The sequence below is a fragment of the Cynocephalus volans genome, chromosome 15 (genome assembly GCF_027409185.1).
Source record: "Cynocephalus volans isolate mCynVol1 chromosome 15, mCynVol1.pri, whole genome shotgun sequence".
In the NCBI taxonomy this organism is placed as follows: Eukaryota; Metazoa; Chordata; class Mammalia; order Dermoptera; family Cynocephalidae; genus Cynocephalus; species Cynocephalus volans.
The window spans coordinates 96,349,350-96,370,088 of record NC_084474.1 but is presented as its reverse complement, the minus strand read 5'-3'; the positions used below and the strand labels follow the sequence as shown (position 1 = coordinate 96,370,088).

The following is a 20,739-nucleotide window of genomic DNA, read 5'->3' as shown; positions in this document are numbered from 1 at the left end:
GGTGGCTGGATAAGGAAAATGTGGTACATATACACAACAGAATACTACACTGCCATAAAAGAATAAAATTCTGCAATTTGTAGCAACATGGATGTACTTAAGAGAAAATTATGTTAAGTGAAATAAGCAAGGCACAGAAAGAGAAATACCATATATCTTCATTCATAACTGGGAGCTAAAAATAAATAAAGCAAGAAAGATACAACTATCACAGTAATTTGCTGAACTTTCTTTTTTTTCTTTTTTGTCGTTTTCGTGACCGGCACTCAGCCAGTGAGTGCACTGGTCATTCCTATATAGGATCCGAACCTGCGGCGGGAGCGTCGCCGCACTCCCAGCGCCACACTCTACCAAGTGCGCCACGGGCTCGGCCCTTGCTGAACTTTCTAAAGGAGAGAACAGAACTGAGGCCACCAGACATGGGAAAGGGAGAAGGGGGGTTTAGTGAGAAACTGGTAAAGGGCTACAAAAAATGATTACATTGTGTGATGTTGAATGTACTAATTATCATGGTTTGCGCATCACATGTTGCACGTAGGTATTGATATTCATTACTGTACCCCACAGATATGTACAATCAATTATTAAAAGGCAGAAATTGCAAAATGGACAAAAAATCATGATCCAACTATATGGTGTCTACAATAGACACACTTCAGATTCAAGACACAAATAGGTAGGAAGTAAACATTTGGAAGAAGATGCCCCACACCAGGAATAACCCAAGAGAGCTGGAGTGGTTGTACTAATATCAGACAATATAGACTTTAAGAGAGAAATTGATACTAGAGTCAAAAAAAGGACATTTTATAATAAAAAATAATCTATCAAGAATACATAATTATAAAGATATATTTACCTAATAACAGAGCCCCCAAATACGTGAAGCAATCATTCACAGAACTGAAGGGAGAAATAGACAATTTGAGAATAACAGTTATAGACTTCAGCACTCCATTATCAATAATAGGATGATTAGACAGAAGATCAGCAAGTAAAGAGAAGACTTGACAACACTATAAACCAACTAGACCTAACAAATATCAATAGAACACTTTACCCAACAACAGAAGAATACACATTCTACTTAACATTCTCTAGAATAGACTATATGATAGGCAATAAAAAAGTCTCAATAAATTTAAAAGTAGTGAAATCATACAAGGTATGTTTTCTGACCAAAACAGAATGAAATTGGAAATCAATAAGAGAATGAAAGTTGAGAAATTCACACATATGTGGAAATTAAATAACATACTCCCAAATAACCAGTAGGTGAAAGAAGAAATCATAGAGAAAATTAGAAAATATGTTGAGGTGAATGAAAACAAGCACACAACACACCAAAACTTATGGTATGCAGTGAAAGCCATGCTAAGAGGGAAATTTAGAGCCTTAAATGACTTTATTTAAAAATAGAGAATATCTTAGGGCCAGTCCGTGGCTCGCTTGGGAGAGTGTGGTCCTGATGACACCAAGGCCATGGGTTCAGATCCCTATATAGGGATGGCCGGTTAGCTCACTTGGAGAGCGTGGTGCTGACAACACCAAGTCAAGGGTTAAGATCCCCTTACCGGTCATCCTTAAAACAAACAAACAAAAACTATCCACAGATACACAAAAACTATTAGAGCTAATAAATGAGTTCAGCAAGGTTGCTTGATTCAAGACCAATATACAGAAATAAGCTATATTTTTATATGCTAGCAATGAACAATCTGAAAATAAAATTAAGAAAACACTGTTCTAGCTGCCAAAAAAAAAAAAAAAAGAAAGAAAGAAAGAAAAAAGAAAAGAAAAAATGAAAAAAAGAAAAAGAAAACAATTCCATTTACAACAGCATCAAAAAGTCCTAAGTGTTTTACCTTGGGGCTGGCAGAGTCTGTTCCTTGTCCCCTGATACCCACGCTCTGCTTCTCAAACCACCCTGCATGAAGACACTCCCAGGCTCCTGTGCAGCCAGGTGTGGCCTGGGGACTACCAGGCAGGGCGAATTCCAAGAAGAGACCTTCCGCAGAGAGACTGCCCCTCAGAGCCTCGCCCCTCTCCTGTTGGTCGCAATGACTGAGTCATGGTGGGAACAGGGCGTGTGACTGGGGCCGCAAGAGCCAGCCATGTTGAAGGGGGAGGGAGCTGAGTGGGGCTCCCTGGCTGTCCCCAGATGTCACACAATCCCTGGGGTGCTAAACTGGGCTTCATTTACAGGAAGGAGAAACAACTTTCTACCTTGTTTAAACCATTGTTATTCGGAGTTTTCTGACCCTCAATCAACACAAGGGCCTGCAGCTAAGCTGTAGCTCATAAAAAGACCCATGGGAACTCTTAGGTGTTGCCAGCAGGTGGGTTCAGAAGCTGGCGAGGTGAGTTAGAGAAGATGGAGGGCAGCAGGAGGGATCCGGCTCTGCATCCATCCACGAGAGAAGGGTTGCACGACGAGGGCTGGAGGGCGAGTTCCTCAGGTCGGCACACGTGCAATTGATGCCCCCATTTTACAGATTGGGTACAGAGCAGGCTAAGCACCTTGTCAGATAATTACAACAGAATATCATTTGTTTAGTCTCGATGTACACATCTTGGATGGGTGACAACTGGATTTTCAATGAGGATTTATGAAAATATGCATCAGTTTAATACTGTCTTGGAATTCATGAGATGGAAACATAGGGCTGGCCAGTTAGCTCGGCTGGTTAGAGTGTGGTGCTGATAACACCAAGGTCTGGGGTTCAATCCCTGCATTGGCCAGCTGCCAAAAAAAAAGGGAAAAAAAAGAAAGGAAAAAGAGATGGAAGCAAAGGTCAAAGCTGTTTGGAGCTAACTGGAAGTATGGGCAAGGATCCCTGCAGGACTCAGCAGGGGAGAGTCACCTGCTGCCTGGGAGGTGCTCCCAGTGGCACTGAGGTGGGTGAAGCCAGCTGGACTGGGATGGGGCTTCAGGTTTCCACCCCGCTTCAGAGAAAGTGACCAGTTTCCAGCCTTGCGGGTGAGTGGGCCAAAGACAGGAAGTTAACAATAAGGCTGCTAGTCATAGTGTCCCCGTCCCAGTCCCAACAATGCTGGACAGAGAGCATATGCTCCCCAACAGGGATCAGCAGTTTCCTCTGAAGAGAGACCCCAGAGAGAAAGTCTCTAGGTGCTCACCCTGGGGGAGCTCAATAGCTGATCCCCCCACTGTAGGGCCAAGTCATCTAGCCTGCCCCCCGCAACAGGGACCCCCAGTGTCAAGGGGAGCTGCCGATGGGCAGTGCAGCCTGTGGGTGGGATGTGGGGGAGGGCACACTCCTTGGGACCTCAAACCACACGCCGTTCAGGGGCACTGTTACTGAAGGGACACTAGCCCTCTGAGTTGGTCCTAACAGATCCTTTGGCTTCCCCAGGCAGGGCAATTCTGTCTCCTTCCCCAACACTGGGCCCTGTACCTGGGGTGTCTCGCCAAGACACTTATTTATTTTTTAAATATGACTGGTAAAGGGATCTTTTTTTTTTTTTTTAGACGACCAGTAAGGGGATCTTAACCCCTGACTTGGTGTTGTCAGCACCGTGCTCTCCCAAGTGAGCCATGGGCTGGCCCTTGGCCGAGGCACTTTTGCCTTCCTATGACCAGAGGTCTCTTCAGTCACAGCACCAAGGTCTCTGATGTGGCAGCCCTAATGTCACCAAAGGGCCACGCTTTGCTCTCTTCTCTCCTTCAGAGTGGAAAATGGTCTTCCCGGTTCCTTTCAGGGGTCTTGGTGCCTTGCACTGGCCCATCTGTGCCCTCCCCCTCGGGCTGCATACCCCATGGCCTGTCTGCTCCTGGGTGCTGGATGGGTTCCACCATCCTGCCTCTGCTCCTCTGTGCTGCCTTCTCTGTGCCTTGTGGGCACCTCACCTGGGCTGGTTCAACTCATCCCTGCTCCATCCCAGGATCACACTAAGATTCTGGCCTTGACTGGACCCCACGCCCTATACCCTGGGCCTCCCTGTAGGGCTCCAGCTCCAGCCCTTTGTCCCTCAGCCCAGGCAGTGAAGATGGCAATGTGTGATGTCTGAGTGCCTCAGCTCCAGCCAGGCCCCGAGCCGTGGCCATGGTGTTTCCTCCTTCCCAGAACCAAGCCTGGTGCAGCACTGAACAGCAGTGCACAGAGCCCTCTGAGCCTGGACGGTATCCTCCAGGGCTGAGAGTGTGCTTGGGGCTGGAGCAGGGTCTGGGTCTGCAATTGCCCCTTCGACAGACCCCAAGGCTGGGGGCCATCCTTCCAGGGTTGATGCAGCTGGGCTCCCACTCCTGCCACCCATGTCCTGGCTGGCAGGGATGCCATCTCTGTACCACAGCAGCCCCTCCAGGGAGAAGGCATGCGGGAACACCAGTCCTGAAGGCAGGGGTCTCTTGCCCCCATGCCCTGGGATCCCACATGGACGGTGGGCCAGGAGCCCAAACAGCAGCTGAAACATACACTTGTTTATTTCCCAGGAAAGAGGCAGAATGGGTGCTTGTGGAGTCCCTGCCCTCTGCATGCCCTGGCAGGCAGACCTCACTTCCAGAAGAGCACGTTCCAGAAGAGCAGCCAGCAGGGGTAGAGGCCCAGGGCCAGCAGCGGGAAGAGCAGGGCTCCGTAGGTGTGGTGCTCCAGCACGCCTTGGGCCAGTGCCACCAGGAAGAGCTGCCAGCCCTCGGCTAGCGACAGAGGTGCCTCCTGAAGCTCCCCCCACAGGAACAGGCTTCCCAGAAGTGTGGCTGCTGGGCTTGTCAGCACCAGCAGGGCAGCGTAGAGCGGCCTGGGTGGAGGGGCACCATCAGAGTAGACTCCATGGTGGGGGCATAGATACCAAGTGGAGGAGGAAAGGGGCGTTGAATGGGGAAGGGCTCTGTGGCAAGAGGCACAGGCACTGGGGGCGCAAGCGGGGGGGGCTGATCAGCACATACCGGGGCCCGTGGGGCTCTGTGAGCACAGCAGCAGGCACCATGGTGGCAGCCAGCAGGAAGCCCAGCGAGAAGTTGGTAAGGGCGATGCAGCCCAGCTGTAGTGCTAGGTAGATCAGGGCCACCAGCTTCAGTGCCATCCAGCCCCGGTCTGGGACATGCGCACTTACCACCCTGCAAGGCAAGGTACTCAGAGGCAGTCCAGGGCTGCCTATGTGTCAAGGAGGCCCCCCCATCCCCACCTGCCCATCCCAGCATCTCACCGGTGGGTATTGTGAGGAAGGGCCAGGCCAGCTGCGTAAATCGCCAGCAGCGTCAGCACCACAGCCTCAGCTTCGGCCACTGGGAAGTGCTGGGTGGCCACATGTTGGCCCAGCACTGGCAGGATGTAGAGGGCCAGTCCCACGGCCTGAGAGATGAGCAGGGGTGCCACCAGCGAGAGCAGCCCCACACCCTGCAGGGGGTATGGGCACTTGGAGATGGGCCCTGGGACCAGAGGAGCCCAAAGGACCCTCGCCACCACCCCATAGCTGATGCTAAACGGCAGCAGTAAGCACCATTCAGGACCCTAGAACCCAACAACAGAAGGGGTGGCATCACCTGTATTGGGGGAAGGGGAACACTGGGTCCAAGGGGACCCCCAGCCTCCTGAGGTCCCATTCTGGCATCATGCAGCTGCATCCACAGTTCCAGAGCATGGTCCAGTTAAGGATCCTGACGAGAGGTCTGATGGGATTTGCCAGGTGGGTGACCCAGGGCTCACCCCCACGCCCCACCCCGAGCAGGACGAGGACTCTCCTCAGCCTAGAGTTGAGGGGACTGAGGCTGGCCACAAGTGGATAGAGAAGGGTGGAGGATATCTTGAGACCGAGGACCAGAAGCAAGAAGCCGATGGCAGGCATGTAGAGGCCAATGGAGACGAAGCGGGAGAGTGCAGGAAGAAGGTAGAAGAAGAAGGACTGGTGCAGGCGCTCCAGGAGGTGGTTGAGCTTTCGAAACATGCCCTCCAAAGCCCTGTCAGGGGTGGGGTAGGGTTACGGCCAGCCAGACTCTGCAGGCCATCCCCTGCTCCACCCACCTGGACACTCCCCAGAGCATGGAAAAGGACCCAGATACTACTTACTTGCCCACTGCCACCAGGTCATACTTGTATTGGTGGAAACTATTGATGCCACGCAGAGTTAGGGCCTCCACGCGGTAGCGCAGGAAGAGGCCGTGGGGGCCATGAGGGCGGCCGGAGGCCTGCCGCAGAACCATGAGCAGCAGTGTCTGCAGGCTCTGCAGCGGCCCGTCCAGTGACATCCAGTCCTGGGGCTGCAGCTTGGAGGCGTGGGGACAGGTTTAGACAATCCCCCCAACACAGGCCCTGTGTCCCCCAGGAAGGTGGTCTCACCTTGCCCTGCAGTGTGCACAGCAGCCCCCCTTTCTGACAGAAAGTCTGGAAGAGATTGAGCAGGTCGAGATTAGGTAGCTGTCCATTGAGCCCCTCGACTGCCACATCGAGGCTGGTGACCACATCACTACTCAACTCCAGGGCCACAGCGGCCTGGATGGCCCCAGCCCTGCCTTGCAGGGGGGACGACTGCATGCCTGCAGGGGCAAGGGAATGAGCATCAATGGGGGAGGGCAGCTGGTGAGGACAGTTACTCTGAGGGAGGGACCAGGGCAGGGCAAAAGCACGTACCAGTGACATTGATGTCATGATAGGCTTCGAGCCAAGCCTCGGTGCCCAAAAGGTCGTGATCTGTCACCAGGAAGATGATATCTTTGGCCCAGTAAATCTGCCCTGAAGGCCAGAAGCAGGATCAGCAGGGCCTGGGGCAATGACCAAGCTCTCCCTGGCCAGCAGCCCCTGAGCCTCACCTCGGAAGTGGGCAGCGAGTGACAGCAGCAGCCCCACAGCCTGGCTGTTGGTAGAATCGGAACCACAGGGTACAGCGAGCACGAGGGATTCAGTGCTGGCAGCACGGGGTGCTCGTAAGATGCCGTACACGTTGGTGCCTGACACCATCTGTATGCGGATGGTGGGGAAGCCTCAGCAGTAATCTCACGGTAGAAGGCTGAAGGCTCCCCCACCCCCTTTCCCCTGGCCCTGTAATGCCCACCATGGATTGCCCTGGCCCCAGATCATCCCTCCCACTGAGCTACCTGACCCCATGCCACCCCTCCAAGGTGCTTGGTCCCAGGCACACCCCCTTCCCCCAATACATAGCGCTCGTGGGCCTCATCTGGAAAGGGCAGTTTCCGGGCAAAACTCTGCGTGTAGACCTCCAACCCCACTGACCGCATGGTTCGCTCCAGCCAGGCTACGGGCAGAGCCCTGGAGACATAGAGAGCGCCTCTGAGCAGAGCTGCCAGGCCTTGGCCACCACTGCTCCCCCATACCCACTGCTCTGCCGCTCACCCCGACTTCCTGCGGTGGGCAGCGAAGTCCCGGGCAAACCCCCGGGCGCGCTCTCCGCCCGCAAACTGCTCCTCCACCATGGTGGAGCCCATGGCATTTTCCGACATGTACGTGCGCTGGGTCAAAGGCGGGAAAGCCAGCGCCAAGAACCAGGCGACGCCCGCCATGTAGCTCAGCACGCTGCGAGAGAGGATGGCGCGGGCGCCGCAGAGTTAGCGGGACCTGGGACGCCGACCCGTGGCCTCAAGCCCCGCATCAGGGGTCGGCCTGAGGGACCTAGACCCGGAGTCTGGGCATCCCGGACGCCGGACGGGAAAGCTGAGCCCCGGGCCTGGTACCCTGAGTGATGCGGGCGGGAGAGGACGGGCACGCGCAGCCGGCGAGGCCCCGGGCCCGGTGAGCTGGGGCCGCCGGCAGCTCGAGCCCGCGGCCCTCGGGTCCCCACCTTCCCGGGCCCGGTCCTCACCAGAGCGGAGCATTGAGGCGCAGCACGAGGCGGGCGAGCGCGCGCCGGCGCATCGGGTCTGACAGGAGGCCCATGGCGGGGCGGCGCGGCTCCGGGACCCCAGCTACAGCGGCCGCCCGCAGCTCCTGTCAAACCCGGGCCCCGAGCCCGCCCATACTTCAGTCCCGGCGACCCTCGCGCGCCCGCCGCGCATGCCCGGAGCAGAGGCCGCGCCCCCCCCGCCGCGCAAGCCCAGAGCAGAGGCCGCGCCCCCCCGCCGCCGCCCATGCCCAGAGCAGAAGCCGCGCCCCCCACCGCGCATGCTCAGAGCAGAGGCCGCGCCCCTCCCGCCCTGCCGCTGCGCGTGCCAGGAGCAGATTGCGACCCTTGAGCAAAGCTGGCTGACGGTGCTCCGGGCGCGGTCCCAGGCCCCGGTTTCAGAGCCGACGGGGAGAGGCCTCCGGGAGGGTCGGACCGGCCGTGCACGACACCGGAGGAGAGCAGTGAAAATGCCCGACCATGGGCGAGGCTGTCGGGGGCAGCGAGAAAGCGCCGGTGGAAGGCTCGCAGGAGTCAGAGGTGATGAGCGGTGGGTGGAAGCCGGAGGCGGCGGCGGCCAGCGTATGGATGCCACGGGCGATTGTGAATGATCGTGGAACGGGTGCGAAGTCAGGGGACTACTGTGAACCGAGAGGCTCAGGCGTTGGAAGAATCGTGTGTATAGATGTCAGTCGCCAAAAATGACAGTGGGCGCTCAAACGGAGTCAGCGTGTGCCCACACCGAGGTTATCAGTCAGATGACTGCAGGGAAGATGTGGATGGTTCTGCTGGCCAGAATGGGCTTCCGTGGAGCTGGGACGTGTGCAGCACAAAGCGGGAAGCGTAGTGTTCCAGTCTAGGCCAGGAAGTCCCTGGGATATTAGGGGAGAAGCACCACCTGCAGGAGCTGGCGGTCAGGACTCAAGCAGGTCTGAAAGCAGGAGGTGGATGAAGGAGGAGTTTGCTGAAGAGAAGGGTGCAGTGATGGGGCAGGGGGAAGGATCGGCGCTGAGGAGAGAAGACTCCAGGTGACAACAGGTGTCTGTTGTACTTTTTGAGCTCAAGGTAAGCAGCAGGAAAGGCCCACGGGACACCTAGCAGGAAGGGGAGCATTTAGTCCAAGTCATAGTCCAGAGGATATGGGATGAGGTCCTCTGCATCTTTCGTGAGTACCTATAGCCAGCTGAATTCTCCCTCAACCCTTGTCCTGAGAACCCTGGATGTACTGGGTGAGCATTAACAGACTCCTTAGTCTAATGGCCTGGCTAGTTCTGTTAGGCCCCACCTCACTGCTCAGCTGCCTCAAACCCTTCCTGGCACGTGCTGCTCTCTCCACCCAGGGACACCCCCCCGGCCCATCTTTCTCTTAAGGGTTTGCATCCTGAGGCTACAAAGAGGTATGTAGTACACATGTGCAGGAGGGTCTCTGGTCATCCCCAGGAGCCAGCACAAGTCCAGGCTCTGCAGAGCTCCGTGCCACTCTGGAAGTGCTGTGGGGAAGTCAAAGTACAGTGAGGAATGTGTGAACAGAGGAGCTTTATTGTGGACATGGGTGTTGGGGTGCTCAGTCTCCCAGTGAGATAGTGGCCTCTCGCACATGCTGCCGAACCACACGGTCCAGCAAGGTGTGCACATCTCGGGCAGCCTGGGCAGCGGCCTCTAGCACCTGATCCAGGTGGTCCTCATGTAAACGGGAATCCATCTCAAGCAGTGCTATCTGGCCTGAGGCTGGCAGCAGGGCCAGGGCCAACTGGGGGCCCCCAGCTGCTTCCTCCACGTGGCTGAGGTCTGCCAGGGCTGTGCCATCCACAAAGCCAGCTGAGCATGCACACACAAAGTCCCGCATGGGTATTCCAGCATCCAACACTGCTAGCGTGGCTGCGTTCACACAAGCTGCATAGGTTCCACCATCTGCCTGCAGCACCTGTGGGGACCAGCCCCAGTGGCATCAGTCCATCACACTGCCATCCCCACCCTCTAGCACCCCCATTCCCCCTCACACCCTCCAGTCCCTTCCCTCCCAGGGTTGAGGTTGCAGCCAGCTCACCTGCACATAGATATCAATCTGGGAACGAGGGTGCAGCTGTGTGAGGATAGCTGCCTCGAAGGTCTGGCGTAGTTGCAGACCCATCTCACAGGACTTACGGTCCCCATGTGGCCGCCGCTTGCGCTCGCCTGTGCTGAAGGTTGCTGAACTATACTGACAATTCACCAGGGCCCGGTCAGGCAGGGCCCGAGCGCGAGAGCCCCGAATCTGGAGGAGGAAGGACACATGAGTCAGGCCCACTTCTCCCAGCTCCTACTCCCCAGTCTTCTGTGGCTGTGCTCAGTCTCCCTCTCCACTTCAGCCAGGGATGACTATTTTACCTCCAAAACAAAGCCTGAGGGAGGTCCACTTGCCAGTCTCCAAGTCACCATCACCTCTGGTATGCATCTCTTAACTGGCCTCCTTGTTTCCATCCTTGCCCCATTCTCTCCCAACCCATTTTCCACATTGTGGCCAGAATGCATTTACAAACATCAAGTCTGATTCTGTCTCACCTACACACTCACATTCTACTTACCTTCTAAAGGCTTCCTATTACGTGAAAGAAAATCCCAGATCCTTTCCCTGGTCTACAAAGTCCTGAGTCCTCACTTCCCTGCAGACTGTTTCTCAACTTAATTCGGAATTATCCCTCTCCCCACCAGCCGTCTTTCTGCTCCGCAGAAAGTGCCGTGCTTGTTTTCGGCCCTCTGGCCTTAGCTGTCCTGATTCCCTCTTCTTGGGAAAGTGGGCTCCCACACTCATGAGCTCAGCAAACATGTTTTCGGTGGCTGTGCTGGCCAGGCACTGTTACGGCATTGGAGACAGCAGTAAAACCAGATGGTTTTACTTAAAGTCCACATCCTCAGGGAGCTGATGTTCCAGTGAGGAAAAAATGATGAGAAAGATTAAGTAAAACTGACATTTAAGGTGGTAGGTGCAGAAAGGCAAGGAAGTGTGTATCATAGTGAGGGATGTGTCAATGTGGGTAAGGTGGTGTGCGGAGGTGTCATCCTGGCTGTGATGTCAGAGTGTTGGAGTGAGCAGGACTGAAGTCATTTTGGGACCTAAAACCGCATGGGCTCTAAAATTTTTTAAAAGGACACAGTTGTGGAGTATACTATAAAGCAAATATATTTCACAAGGCCTAGTTTCTTGTACTTTCAGGTGTAGTCTAACTTCTTAAAAGTGCATATAAAATGTTGACCTTGCAAAAAACAGTAAAATTTCCCCAGGCTATAGTCTCTGTTGTAAGATGAAGAATTGTAACACAGTAAGGTTGCTGGTTCAAAGACAGACAAGTTACTAATTGATATGTAAAGATACTCGGAAGCTGCTGTAGGGAGAAAGAATGTTTGCTAAGATCAAGCTTTTGTTGGATCACTTAAATTGCCTTATGGAATATCACTTTGCTTGTTTTACTGAATGTTACGAGCCTATATTGTTAAACTATAACCCCACCTGTGTTCTCTTCCTGTAACTTCCTGGTCTGGAGAATAAATGCGGGAAGAGAACCCCAATTCGTTGTTAATGTCCCAAATGGAAAGAATGCCTCTTTCTTGAGGGTTCTGGGAGATTAACCACGTCAGGGCTTCTCACTGCTCCAAAGAGATGGGCTTTGAGTAATCCTTTGCGACTCCATCACCCAGGGAAAGAGGGGGACAAATTTGTGGGAAGCAAAGCAACACAGTTTTTTTCCCTTGGCATGCATTTTTCTAGGTTTCCTCTTTTCCCATGGTTATTTGATATTTTGAAACTTCGTTATGGGGCAAGATGGCATTATTTACATAAATGTAAATTTTACCAAGCCAGCCTGAGGCTGCAAGCTTGCAAAAAGACATATACTAAGCAGACCTTCAGAAACTAAAGAAGACATCAGTAAAGCTATGCTGATCCCATCCCTCCAGCAGGACCCTGAGATAACAGCATGGACAGGAGCAGAAACCAGCCTTGGGGAGACCTTGCACCTGGCTCCTTGCATGAAGCCCCCTAAGCTCAGGTCTCCTTCCCTCCTGCATTTCCCATCTTCCATTTCCTCAGCCCCCTCTTTAAAAAGCCCTCAGTAAACCTGAATCTTTGAGATGGCTTTAGTCTGGCCGTTCTCCTTCAGGTTTGCGGGAGAAGTGGGTTAGCCCAACATCTCTCCCCAGGTCCCCGATGTTCCTGAATAAAAGCTGGCTTCCATTTCCACCAACACTTGACTTGTGAGTGGTTTGCTTGTGAAAGGGGGCAGGACCTGTGCTTAACAGGAGTAGAGGGTTGAGAGATGTGGGAGCAGTGGGCGATTGCCTGGCACGTTGAGGAGTCGCCGAAGAGTGGAGGGCGCGGGGACACCGGCGATAAGAAAGGCAGGGACCACCGTACCGCGCACTGTGAGGACCCGGGCCTTTACTGCTAGTGGGTGCGGCCCTGAGCATCTGCTGCATGAACGGGGCGCGCAGGCCGTCGCCCCCCGCCCGCGCCTACGCTCGGCCCGGCAGCCCCGCGGCTCCCGCTGTGCGATTCCTCCTCCCGCGCGCACTCGCCTCGTGCGGCCCATAGACCACCGCCAGTGCCTTGGTGTTGCCCTGCTCGATGTAGGCCGAGCCGTCGGCCTGCGCGAACACGCCCATCCGCGCCTGGATCTTGCGCAGCTCCCCGGCGCGCCGCCCGTCCACCCGGTAGCCCTGGTCCGACAAGAGCTCCAGCCCCGCCATGGCGCCAGCAGCCCGCCCGCCCTCCGCCGCCCAGAGAACTACGGCTTCCGGCGGTGCGGCTGCACTTCCGGTCACGGAGAACTACGGTTCCCGGCGGCCCCGGCCATCCCGGAGTTACGGTTTCCGGCTGCCCGGCTCCACTTCCGGCCCCGGAGAACTATGGTTCCCGCCCGACTCGACCTCCCGGGGAGCTCCGGTTTCCGGCGGCCCGGCTCCACTTCCGGCTCCCGCGGGGTGGCGTGCGGGGCGTCGGTCAGGGCGTTCGTCCTCGCGGCCCGGGGCACGGCTTCTGTTCTCGTTTTCACACTTGGTTTAAAAGCCGACGCGAGTCCTACCGCACGTGCGCCCAGGCGCGTCCCTGCGCAGCGGCGGTGACTTTCCCGTCCGCGCGGCGCTCTCCGCGGCCGGCCGCCCGTCTGCCTGGCCCGGCGCACGGTTCTCTCCGTGGTTTCACGGACTCACCCGGTTGCTTACGTGTCGGACACAGGCGCGTGCAGTCGCACACCTGCGGCCACACAGGCTTTTGGAGCTTGGGTTATCTTTACAAATTGGGTCATTTCACGCATACTTTTTTGAGGTTTTCACTAAAAAAAAAACACAAAAAACTCTTGTGGAATCCCTCCAGATAATCCTGCGAGCTCTCGGTAATTCTGTTAGCTGCTTGATACCCATGGGGTGGATGCACCAGGATGGGTTCCCACCGCTGCCCCGTGGCGGACAGTCGCTGTGTGTCCAAGGGCTTATATTGGGGGACGGAACACCAGGAGCGGGGTTCTTGGTGAAGGCTCGAAGGGTAAGACCATGAGGTCCTTCTCCCTCCTTCCTCACCAAGAATAACTTGTGATTGTGTGTGTGCGCGCGGCTGGTGGGTACCGCGATATGAACCCTTGACCTCGGTGTTATAACCCCTTCCTCTAACCAACTGAGCTAACTGGCCAGCCCCAAGTTAGGATTTTTAAAAATAGGGCCGGCCCGTGGCTCACTCGGGAGAGTGCGGTGCTGATAACACCAAGGCCACGGGTTCGGATCCTATATAGGGACGGCCGGTTCGCTCACTGGGTGAGCGTGGTGCTGACAACACCAAGTCAAGGGTTAAGATCCCCTTACCGGTCATCTTTAAAAAAAAAAACAAAACAATTTTGCCAACCTGCAGTATTCCTTTTTTTTTTCTTTTTGTCTTTTTCGTGACCGGCACTCAGCCAGTGAGCGCACCGGCCATTCCTATATAGGATCCGAACCCGCGGCGGGAGCGTTGCTGCGCTTCTAGCGCCGCACTCTCCCGAGTGAGCCACGGGGTCGGCCCATCCTGCAGTATTCCTGACATCATGTTGTCACTCTTGCATTTTCTGGTCCTGGCATATTCCAGCCTCTCATGTCAGTCCCATCCAATGGAACAGAGGATGTGTCTACAGGAAGGAAAAATAAGGGAGACTTTCCTCCCGGGTACCTCCTGTCTCCATGTACCTGTTTCCCAGTGGTCAGTATCACCAGCAAGGAGCTTATTTCCTCCCCAGGGATCAGGAAGTCACATCCCATGCTTCAGGTGAGAAAGTGGAAGGCTGAACGAAGTGAGTTGCAACAGTGACAGAGAAGAGGAGGAGGCACCGAAGGGTCATTGAGGTGGTATCAGGGAGGTGACTAGGCCCGTGTCCCAGCATGGCCCACACCTGGCACCTCTCAGGCCCTCTCAGGTGCTCTTGTGCTCGCCCATTCCATCCAGCTCCCACACTGCAATCAAATGGGCCTCCTTTTTCCCTTTGAGAATGCAGACTCCGTCACCCTTTCCAGAAAGGGGTTGAGTTGTCTGTTTATCTCTTGCTGTGTAATCTTAGTGGCTTCAAATAACAAAAATTTCATTATTTTTTCTGATAATTCTCGGGGTTGCCTAGGCTCAGCCAGATCCTTTGCGCTTGGGATCTTGCCCGCGGTTGCTGCCAGATGGCGGCTGGAGCTGGAGCCATCTTGGAGGTTTCCTCCCTCACATGTTTGGTGGTTGATGCTGGCTGCTGGCCAGGACCTCATGTGGGGCTGTCAGGCAGCACACCCGCACATGGCTTCTCTGTGCAGCCTGGGCATCCTCACAGCATGGCTGCTGGGCTCCAAGGATGAGCCTCTGAAGACAACAAAGTGTATGTGCATGGTGTTTTTATGAGTTACCCTCAGAAGTCACGTAGTGTCACTCCTGCCAGACTGTCACTAATGTCTGCCCATGCTTAAGGGGAGGAGACATGGACCCCACTCCTCAATAGGAGTGTCAACACTACACTATAAGAAGAGCAGGAGGGCTGGAAAATACGGTCTACTACAGGGGCCCCAGTCCAGCAGTCACAGCGTCCCTCCAAGGTGGTTGGATTGATTCCCCACCACTGGGCTCTGCAGTTGAACTGAGCTGTTTACTGGTGGGGTGACCCAGTCCTTCTTCCCTCAGCAGTCTGAGCTCTTACTGTCCCTCTTCTCATTGGGTCGAGGTGGTTGTAGTTGTCCACTGACAGTCCTTACTGCATGTGGAATTACTAAGATGTCACAACGAATCCTGCAGGCCCCCTGTCCCCGTTGTGTAGCGTTGTACTTAACAACTCAGGATAATCAGGATAATGTTCTTCACCCTAAGGAGTCCAAAGTGGGCCAGTGGTTGCTGCTTCTTCCAGATCACTGGAACCCTTGCTGTGTCCCCCTGCCACACCTCAGGAACCAGGACCTTCATCCTGACAGCATCTCAGGTTTAGAGTATGGGGCCACTTCTACCTCACACCCCTGGCTCTCTGACCCTTGTATTCTAGCTGTAGGGCACACACATGGATGGATCCAGGTTTTGGGGGCCTAAATCTTATACAAATTTGTGAGCTGTGCTGGGGATCCCAAAGACCACTCCCGGATTCAATGATTTGTGAGGAGGACTCATTGAACTCAGCATGGAGTTGTACTCATGGCTAAGATTTATTACAGAGAAAGGATACAAATGAAAATCAGCAAAGGCAAAAGGTTCATGGGGTGAAGTCCAAAGGAACCCAGGTGCAAGCTTCAAGAATCCTCTCCCAGTGAACGCACACAGGGCATACTTAATTCTCCCAGCAACAAGTTGGGACACGTGCATGAAATGCTGTCTATCCGGAAAGCTCGTTAAGAGACTCAGCACCCAGGGTTTTTATGGTCAGCCGGTCACATAGGCACCCTCTGCCTGGCATGCATCCAAATTCCAGACTCCCAGGGGGAAAGCAGGTGTTCCTCATAAGCCATATTTGTTTGTGCCAACAGTGCAGGTCCAGGGAGCCACTCTTGTCAAGGAATGGTGGAAATTCTTCTAAAACCCGGGTTTCCTGATGCCAGCCAGCTTGGCAGGCCTGCCCTTGAGGAGCAGCGGGATCAGGGCTGCTTTGTTAGCTTTTTTTCTACACAGGGCCCTCTTTAAGAAACAGAAGACAAGCTGGCCAGTTAGCTCAGTTGGTTACAGTGTGGTGCTGACAACACCAAGTTCTGGGGCTTGACCCTGTACTGGCCAGCAAAAAAAAAAAAAAAAGAAAGAAAGAAAGAAAAAAAAAGAAGGCAAAATTATGTACCCAAAATTAAGTGAATAAAAAGAAATCCCAACACATTAATAAAAATTTGAAAAGGTGACAGATACCACAAATATCACAAAATACAGAAAACCAATATAATATTAACTACCTGACATGCAATTAACTAACACGTTCCTCTCACGGGTCTAGGATGCATATTCTGATGCCCTCTTAGGTAACAGCACTTCTGTGATGTCACCAATATGTAGAGAGAAAATAGTTCAGTCTCTCCTCTAACATGTTAGATCAGAATTTATTATTTTATTATTTATTTATAGTTTGTATAAGTTGCTTTCAGGCAGCAGCTCCTTTGGGTAATATCATGTACATTTTTAGGATTCCTATTAAATTTGAGGAAACCTCTGTCAAATTTCTTTCCCATATGAGCCATGAGATTTCATGCTTTTGGGTTTTCTGGTTTGTGATTAATCTTAGATACTCTTTGAATGAGGACACTCATTGGCCAGTTTCACCAGTTCATCATGTTGTAACATGCAGCAGAGGGAGGCAGCTGTGTTTCTGGAAGCCATTTCCACACCAGAACAACTAGCAATGATATAACTATATCAGGAAGTGACTGTTCCCATGAAATCCAAACTAAATGTACCCCCGACTCAACGTCCCTGGAGCCGGATCCCACAATGCCCCTTCTAGCAACATGCCACAGGGGAGGAAGGGACGGTCTTAACAGATTGTGGTTAAAATATTCCACCTGTGCAGATTTTGCTAGAGGCATGACTGTGTGAATACTTTGCTGGGCCCCAAACTGGAAGGGGCTGTGCGAGTGAGGGGCCTGGAGCTGGTCCTTGTGACTTCACAATGAAGCTGTCCCTGGAGCCCAATTCCCTAGGGCAGCACAGACGCATCCCAGCAGACAGTGTCACACCTCAGAAGGGGCTGACATTCTGCTGGCTGAGTGACAGGGCCTTCAACAAACTGTGTCACCATTCCATTAGGCTGACAGGGAATTTAGGAAGACCGGTGAGTCCCAGGGTCATGAGCTCACTGCCACATGTCATAGTCCCGAAGATGGTTCCTTGATGTGCAGCATTGTCCAGTGGGAGGTAAGGCATTCAGGAAGCCTGGGACAGAGGTGCTGGCAGAGGAACTCCAGGCAGGAAGGGCAAAGTCATGTCCAGAGTAGGTGTCAGTTCTGGCAAGAACAAGCCACTGCCCCTCCAGGTGGAAGGGTTCTGAGGTCGTTGGTTTCTGCTGCTACAGGTTGGACATTTAGCAGTGGCAGGGGGGTGACGCAGAGCCACCATCCTTGCCACCACCATGGCCACGCTGTTCACGAGCCTTTGCACAAGTCTGGCCCCCTTCAAGGGCAGTTACTACTGCCTGCTCTTCTTCTGCTACATGAGTCACACTATCCTGTTTCTTTGCTTGTCTCATCATTTTTTGTGGGAAACTGGACACTTTAGATAATATATAACAGCGGCTCTGGATTATGATTAGCCAGTTACCCTGGGTCTTGTGGCTGTCACTGTCTTTTCGTTCATTAGTCTGGTGGCTTGCCGGCACCGTTGTGTGACGTCTACTTCCCCACAGTGCGCAGCTTCTGAGGTCCCTGCTCAGTCCCCCGCCCCGCCCCCGAGTTCTCACCTTGAAGAACTTCCTGCAGGTCCCACCTGGGTCGGCATAGTTCAGTGCTCAGCCACCCGTAGGTTGTGCTTAAGCTGCCCAGCCGATGTGCACCCCCACCTTCTTCTGATGGATCTGAGTGGCCAGAAGCTTTCAAGTCTGTTTCAGGTTCAGCCAGTGTGATGGGCTGAACAATGACCTCCAAAGATATCCAGTTCTGAATCACTGAAGCCTGGGAATGTCACCTTATTGGCAGAAGGGACATTCCAGATGTGATTAAGTCTCTTGGGATGGAGAGATTATTCTGGATTATCCAGGCTGGCCTTCAGTGTAATCACAAGCATCCTTATAAAAGGGAATCAGAGGGAGCTTTGACTCAGCAGAAGAGAAAGCCACGTGGCCCACAGGCACAAGTCGGAGTGATGCGGCCACAAGCTCCATCAGTAACCAGGAGCTGGACGAGGTAAGGAATGAATTCTCCCCAGAAAGAAGCTCCAGAAGAAATCATTCCTGCTGAATACCTTGACTTTAGCCCTGTAAGACTTATCCTGGACTCCAGAACTGTAAGAGAATAAACGTCTGTAGTTTTAAGCCTCGAAGTTTGTTGTAATTTGCTAGAACAGCCGTAGGAAACCAGCACATCCAGAGACTTATGGCTCTCCAGTGCTGCTCTGGTCATCCCTGAGAGGAGGAGCCTAGGACCGTGCCTGGCTTTCTGGTCACCCAGGGGTGGATGTGACATCGATAGGGTCCTTGTTAGTTGTCTCTGTCCCTGATCTTTTCTTTCCTTTTTCTTCTTTTTTTTTTTGGTGTCTGGCCAACACAGGGATCAAACCCTGCATGTTGGTGTTATTGGCACCATGCTCTAACTGATGAACTAACTGGCCAGCCCTGTGCATGATTTTCCGCTAAACTTCTGGCTGGCCTGCCACTTCATTGGTTGCTATTAGTTTCATAGAGCTGTCAGCTTTTTTGTAATTACTCACCAGTAAAATTTCTATTGTCTTCCATGGTGCCTTAGGCATGAGGCACCCACACTCAACTTCCAAATAAAGCCAGCACTGAGCGGCACTGTGCGCTGCCGTTCCTTCCATCCTGTCTCTTACCCTGGGCGGGGCCTGGGGAACTGGGTTTGAGGGGTGGCCTGCTTCTCCCAGAGTGATGCCCCTGCTCTAGGATGGGCGTTGGAAGGACGGTAGGCCTTGTCTTCTCAGCTGTCCCTCTCTGAACCCTTGACCTTGGTATAGGAATGATTTAAATTGTCATTATTTCCACTGTGGTTGACTGTTGCTGCCACCCAGTCCTGTGGAGCACTGCTCCCAGCTGTGGCCCCCCCTTTCCACAGGTGAGAACTGCCCACCAGGGGCCACTGTGCCCCACTAAAGCAGCCAGGGGAGGGAACATGGAAATCCCAGGAGAATCTACAAATTTACAAGTGGAAACTGCATCCATCAAACAAGCAAGCAAAAAGGAAACAATGATGTGCAATAGTAACATAAGGTAAGAAAAGGCCTCAAAATCAAAGCGACTGCAGAGAACAACAGGATAAAAGAAAGAAGTTCTTTACATGATCTAAAATGCAAACCCACTGTCACCCTTGGGGTGGCTCTCTTGTCCCTGGGGAATTTTCTGTCCTCAGGCCGGGTGTTCAGCCTCTGGAAGGCCTCCCCGCTGCCTGCCCTGCCCCCTTCCTTCAGCTTTGGCCCAAATGTGGTGCCTCATCCATGGCGCCTGCCTGCCTGCCTGCCGTGTCCTCCATGTGACAATGCCACAGCCCTGCTGCCCCCGCCACAGTCCCAGCCTGCCTTTTGGGGGCACCACCCTGCCCGGTCCATCACTCTGCCTGTAGCCCCATCCCACAGCGCTGCTGATGCACTGGCCTGCCCTGGTTGCCACCTGCTGTGGCTGGGAAAGAAACGACCTGCTCCCACAGGGCAGCTCAAATGTCCACCCTCTCTGACCCCTTCAGATGCCTTGCCAACTGTGACTGCTCAGGTACCACACCCAGTTGTCCAGTCCTATGTCCTGGCACGGGCAGGACAGGAGGCTGCAGCGGGTGGCCAGTGGGCAGCCAAATGGGCAGGCAGCAATGCTTGAATCTTGTACTCCTACCCCCATGACACACCTGGGCTAGGCTGGGACAAAGACATTTTCATCTTTCAGGAGGGGCCCTCCTGGAGGGACCCAGAGGCCTGGGACAGGTCTAGGCACCCACTGGTCATCTGGCCCTCAAGGGTCCTGAGGTCAGAGATGGGGTAAGCCCTGCCACAGGTGGTCAGGATGGCAGGGGCCTGGCCCTGAAGCCCTGGAATGCAGAAGAGGTGCAGGGGCTGGGGTAGCCGCTGACCTCACAATGGCAGGGTCAGCTGTCCCTGGCCAGCCCCCCGGCCGCTGGCCAGCAGCCACCCCCGCTGCCAGGCATGTCCCTCCTCAGCAGCTATGAGGGCCTGCGGCAGGAGATCCAGCGGCTGGCACAGGAGAACGAAGAACTGCGACGGCTCGTGCAGCTCATCCAGGAGAACCAGGAGCTGAAGCTGGTGCTCAGGAACCGGGGCAGCAGCCTGGGCTTCTGTAGCTCTGGGTTCCTGTCTGAGGTGGCTGCTAGTCCCCGGCTGCCCAAGCGCAGAACGATCAAGTTCAAAGATGCTGAGAGGGGTGAGTGGCGGTGGGGCTACGGAGCTCTCTGCAGAGGCAGCAGGACCTCACTCAGCTTGTGCCAAGACAGCCAAAAGCCGGGCAGAACCCCCCACTGCTGTGATAGTCAGGTGCCGACAGACGGGTGTATAGCAAAGCGAGGGTTGCAGGGCAGCTTCAGGAAGCGCAGCAGGGAGAAGGCGATGTCCCTGAGAACGTGACATCTGCGCAGAGCTGGAGTGAAGTGAGGCAGCCACGAGGCTGGAGGGTGGCTTTCCAGGCCAGAACAACTCGTGCAAAAGCCCTGAGCTCGCAGCAAGTTGAGCGTACCCGAGGCACAGCGATGAGACTAGTGCTGCTGGGGTTGGGGGGAGAGGACCAGGAGGGCCTAACAGGTCAGAGGGAGCCTAGGGGCAGGCAGTTCTGGCCCTGTGCTCTCGGCGCTCCCTGGACT

At 54.2% G+C, this 20,739-nt stretch overlaps 2 protein-coding genes across 3 annotated transcripts; both read right to left on the bottom strand.

The window, feature by feature from the left end:
• Positions 1–4,423: 4,423 nt before the first annotated feature.
• On the bottom strand, positions 4,424–7,949 carry GPAA1 (glycosylphosphatidylinositol anchor attachment 1). Of its 2 annotated transcripts, none has more exons than XM_063079713.1 (12): positions 7,771–7,949; positions 7,305–7,484; positions 7,109–7,220; positions 6,764–6,911; positions 6,585–6,686; positions 6,294–6,490; positions 6,024–6,220; positions 5,761–5,914; positions 5,501–5,596; positions 5,164–5,354; positions 4,904–5,074; positions 4,424–4,755 (listed from the first exon to the last, which is right to left on the bottom strand). In XM_063079713.1, the coding sequence occupies exons 1-12, from the start codon at positions 7,842–7,844 to the stop codon at positions 4,512–4,514; spliced, it is 1,866 nt and encodes a 621-aa protein (XP_062935783.1). In that variant the 5' UTR covers positions 7,845–7,949; the 3' UTR covers positions 4,424–4,511. The 2 variants fall into 2 exon arrangements, with proteins under 2 accessions (XP_062935783.1, XP_062935784.1); XM_063079714.1 differs by having other exon boundaries at positions 6,585–6,644.
• A 1,358-nt stretch (positions 7,950–9,307) lies between these two features.
• On the bottom strand, positions 9,308–12,530 carry EXOSC4 (exosome component 4). Its single transcript, XM_063079958.1, has 3 exons — positions 12,340–12,530; positions 9,836–10,042; positions 9,308–9,712 (listed from the first exon to the last, which is right to left on the bottom strand). The coding sequence occupies exons 1-3, from the start codon at positions 12,508–12,510 to the stop codon at positions 9,353–9,355; spliced, it is 738 nt and encodes a 245-aa protein (XP_062936028.1). The 5' UTR covers positions 12,511–12,530; the 3' UTR covers positions 9,308–9,352.
• Between the last annotated feature and the right edge of the window lie 8,209 nt (positions 12,531–20,739).

What these genes read in the sequence shown, in the direction of transcription:
- GPAA1 (XM_063079713.1), bottom strand. Translation starts at nt 7,844, where the DNA reads ATGGGCCTCCTGTCAGACCCGATGCGCCGGCGCGCGCTCGCCCGCCTC. An exon ending in GACCTGGTGGCAGTGGGCAA is followed by an intron (nt 5,915 to 6,023) that starts GTAAGTAGTATC and finishes CACCCCTGACAG; the next exon opens with GGCTTTGGAGGGCATGTTTC. An exon ending in CTTCCTCACAATACCCACCG is followed by an intron (nt 5,075 to 5,163) that starts GTGAGATGCTGG and finishes CTTGCCTTGCAG; the next exon opens with GGTGGTAAGTGCGCATGTCC.
- EXOSC4 (XM_063079958.1), bottom strand. Translation starts at nt 12,510, where the DNA reads ATGGCGGGGCTGGAGCTCTTGTCGGACCAGGGCTACCGGGTGGACGGG. An exon ending in TGGTCTATGGGCCGCACGAG is followed by an intron (nt 10,043 to 12,339) that starts GCGAGTGCGCGC and finishes TTCCTCCTCCAG; the next exon opens with ATTCGGGGCTCTCGCGCTCG. An exon ending in AGATTGATATCTATGTGCAG is followed by an intron (nt 9,713 to 9,835) that starts GTGAGCTGGCTG and finishes TGGTCCCCACAG; the next exon opens with GTGCTGCAGGCAGATGGTGG.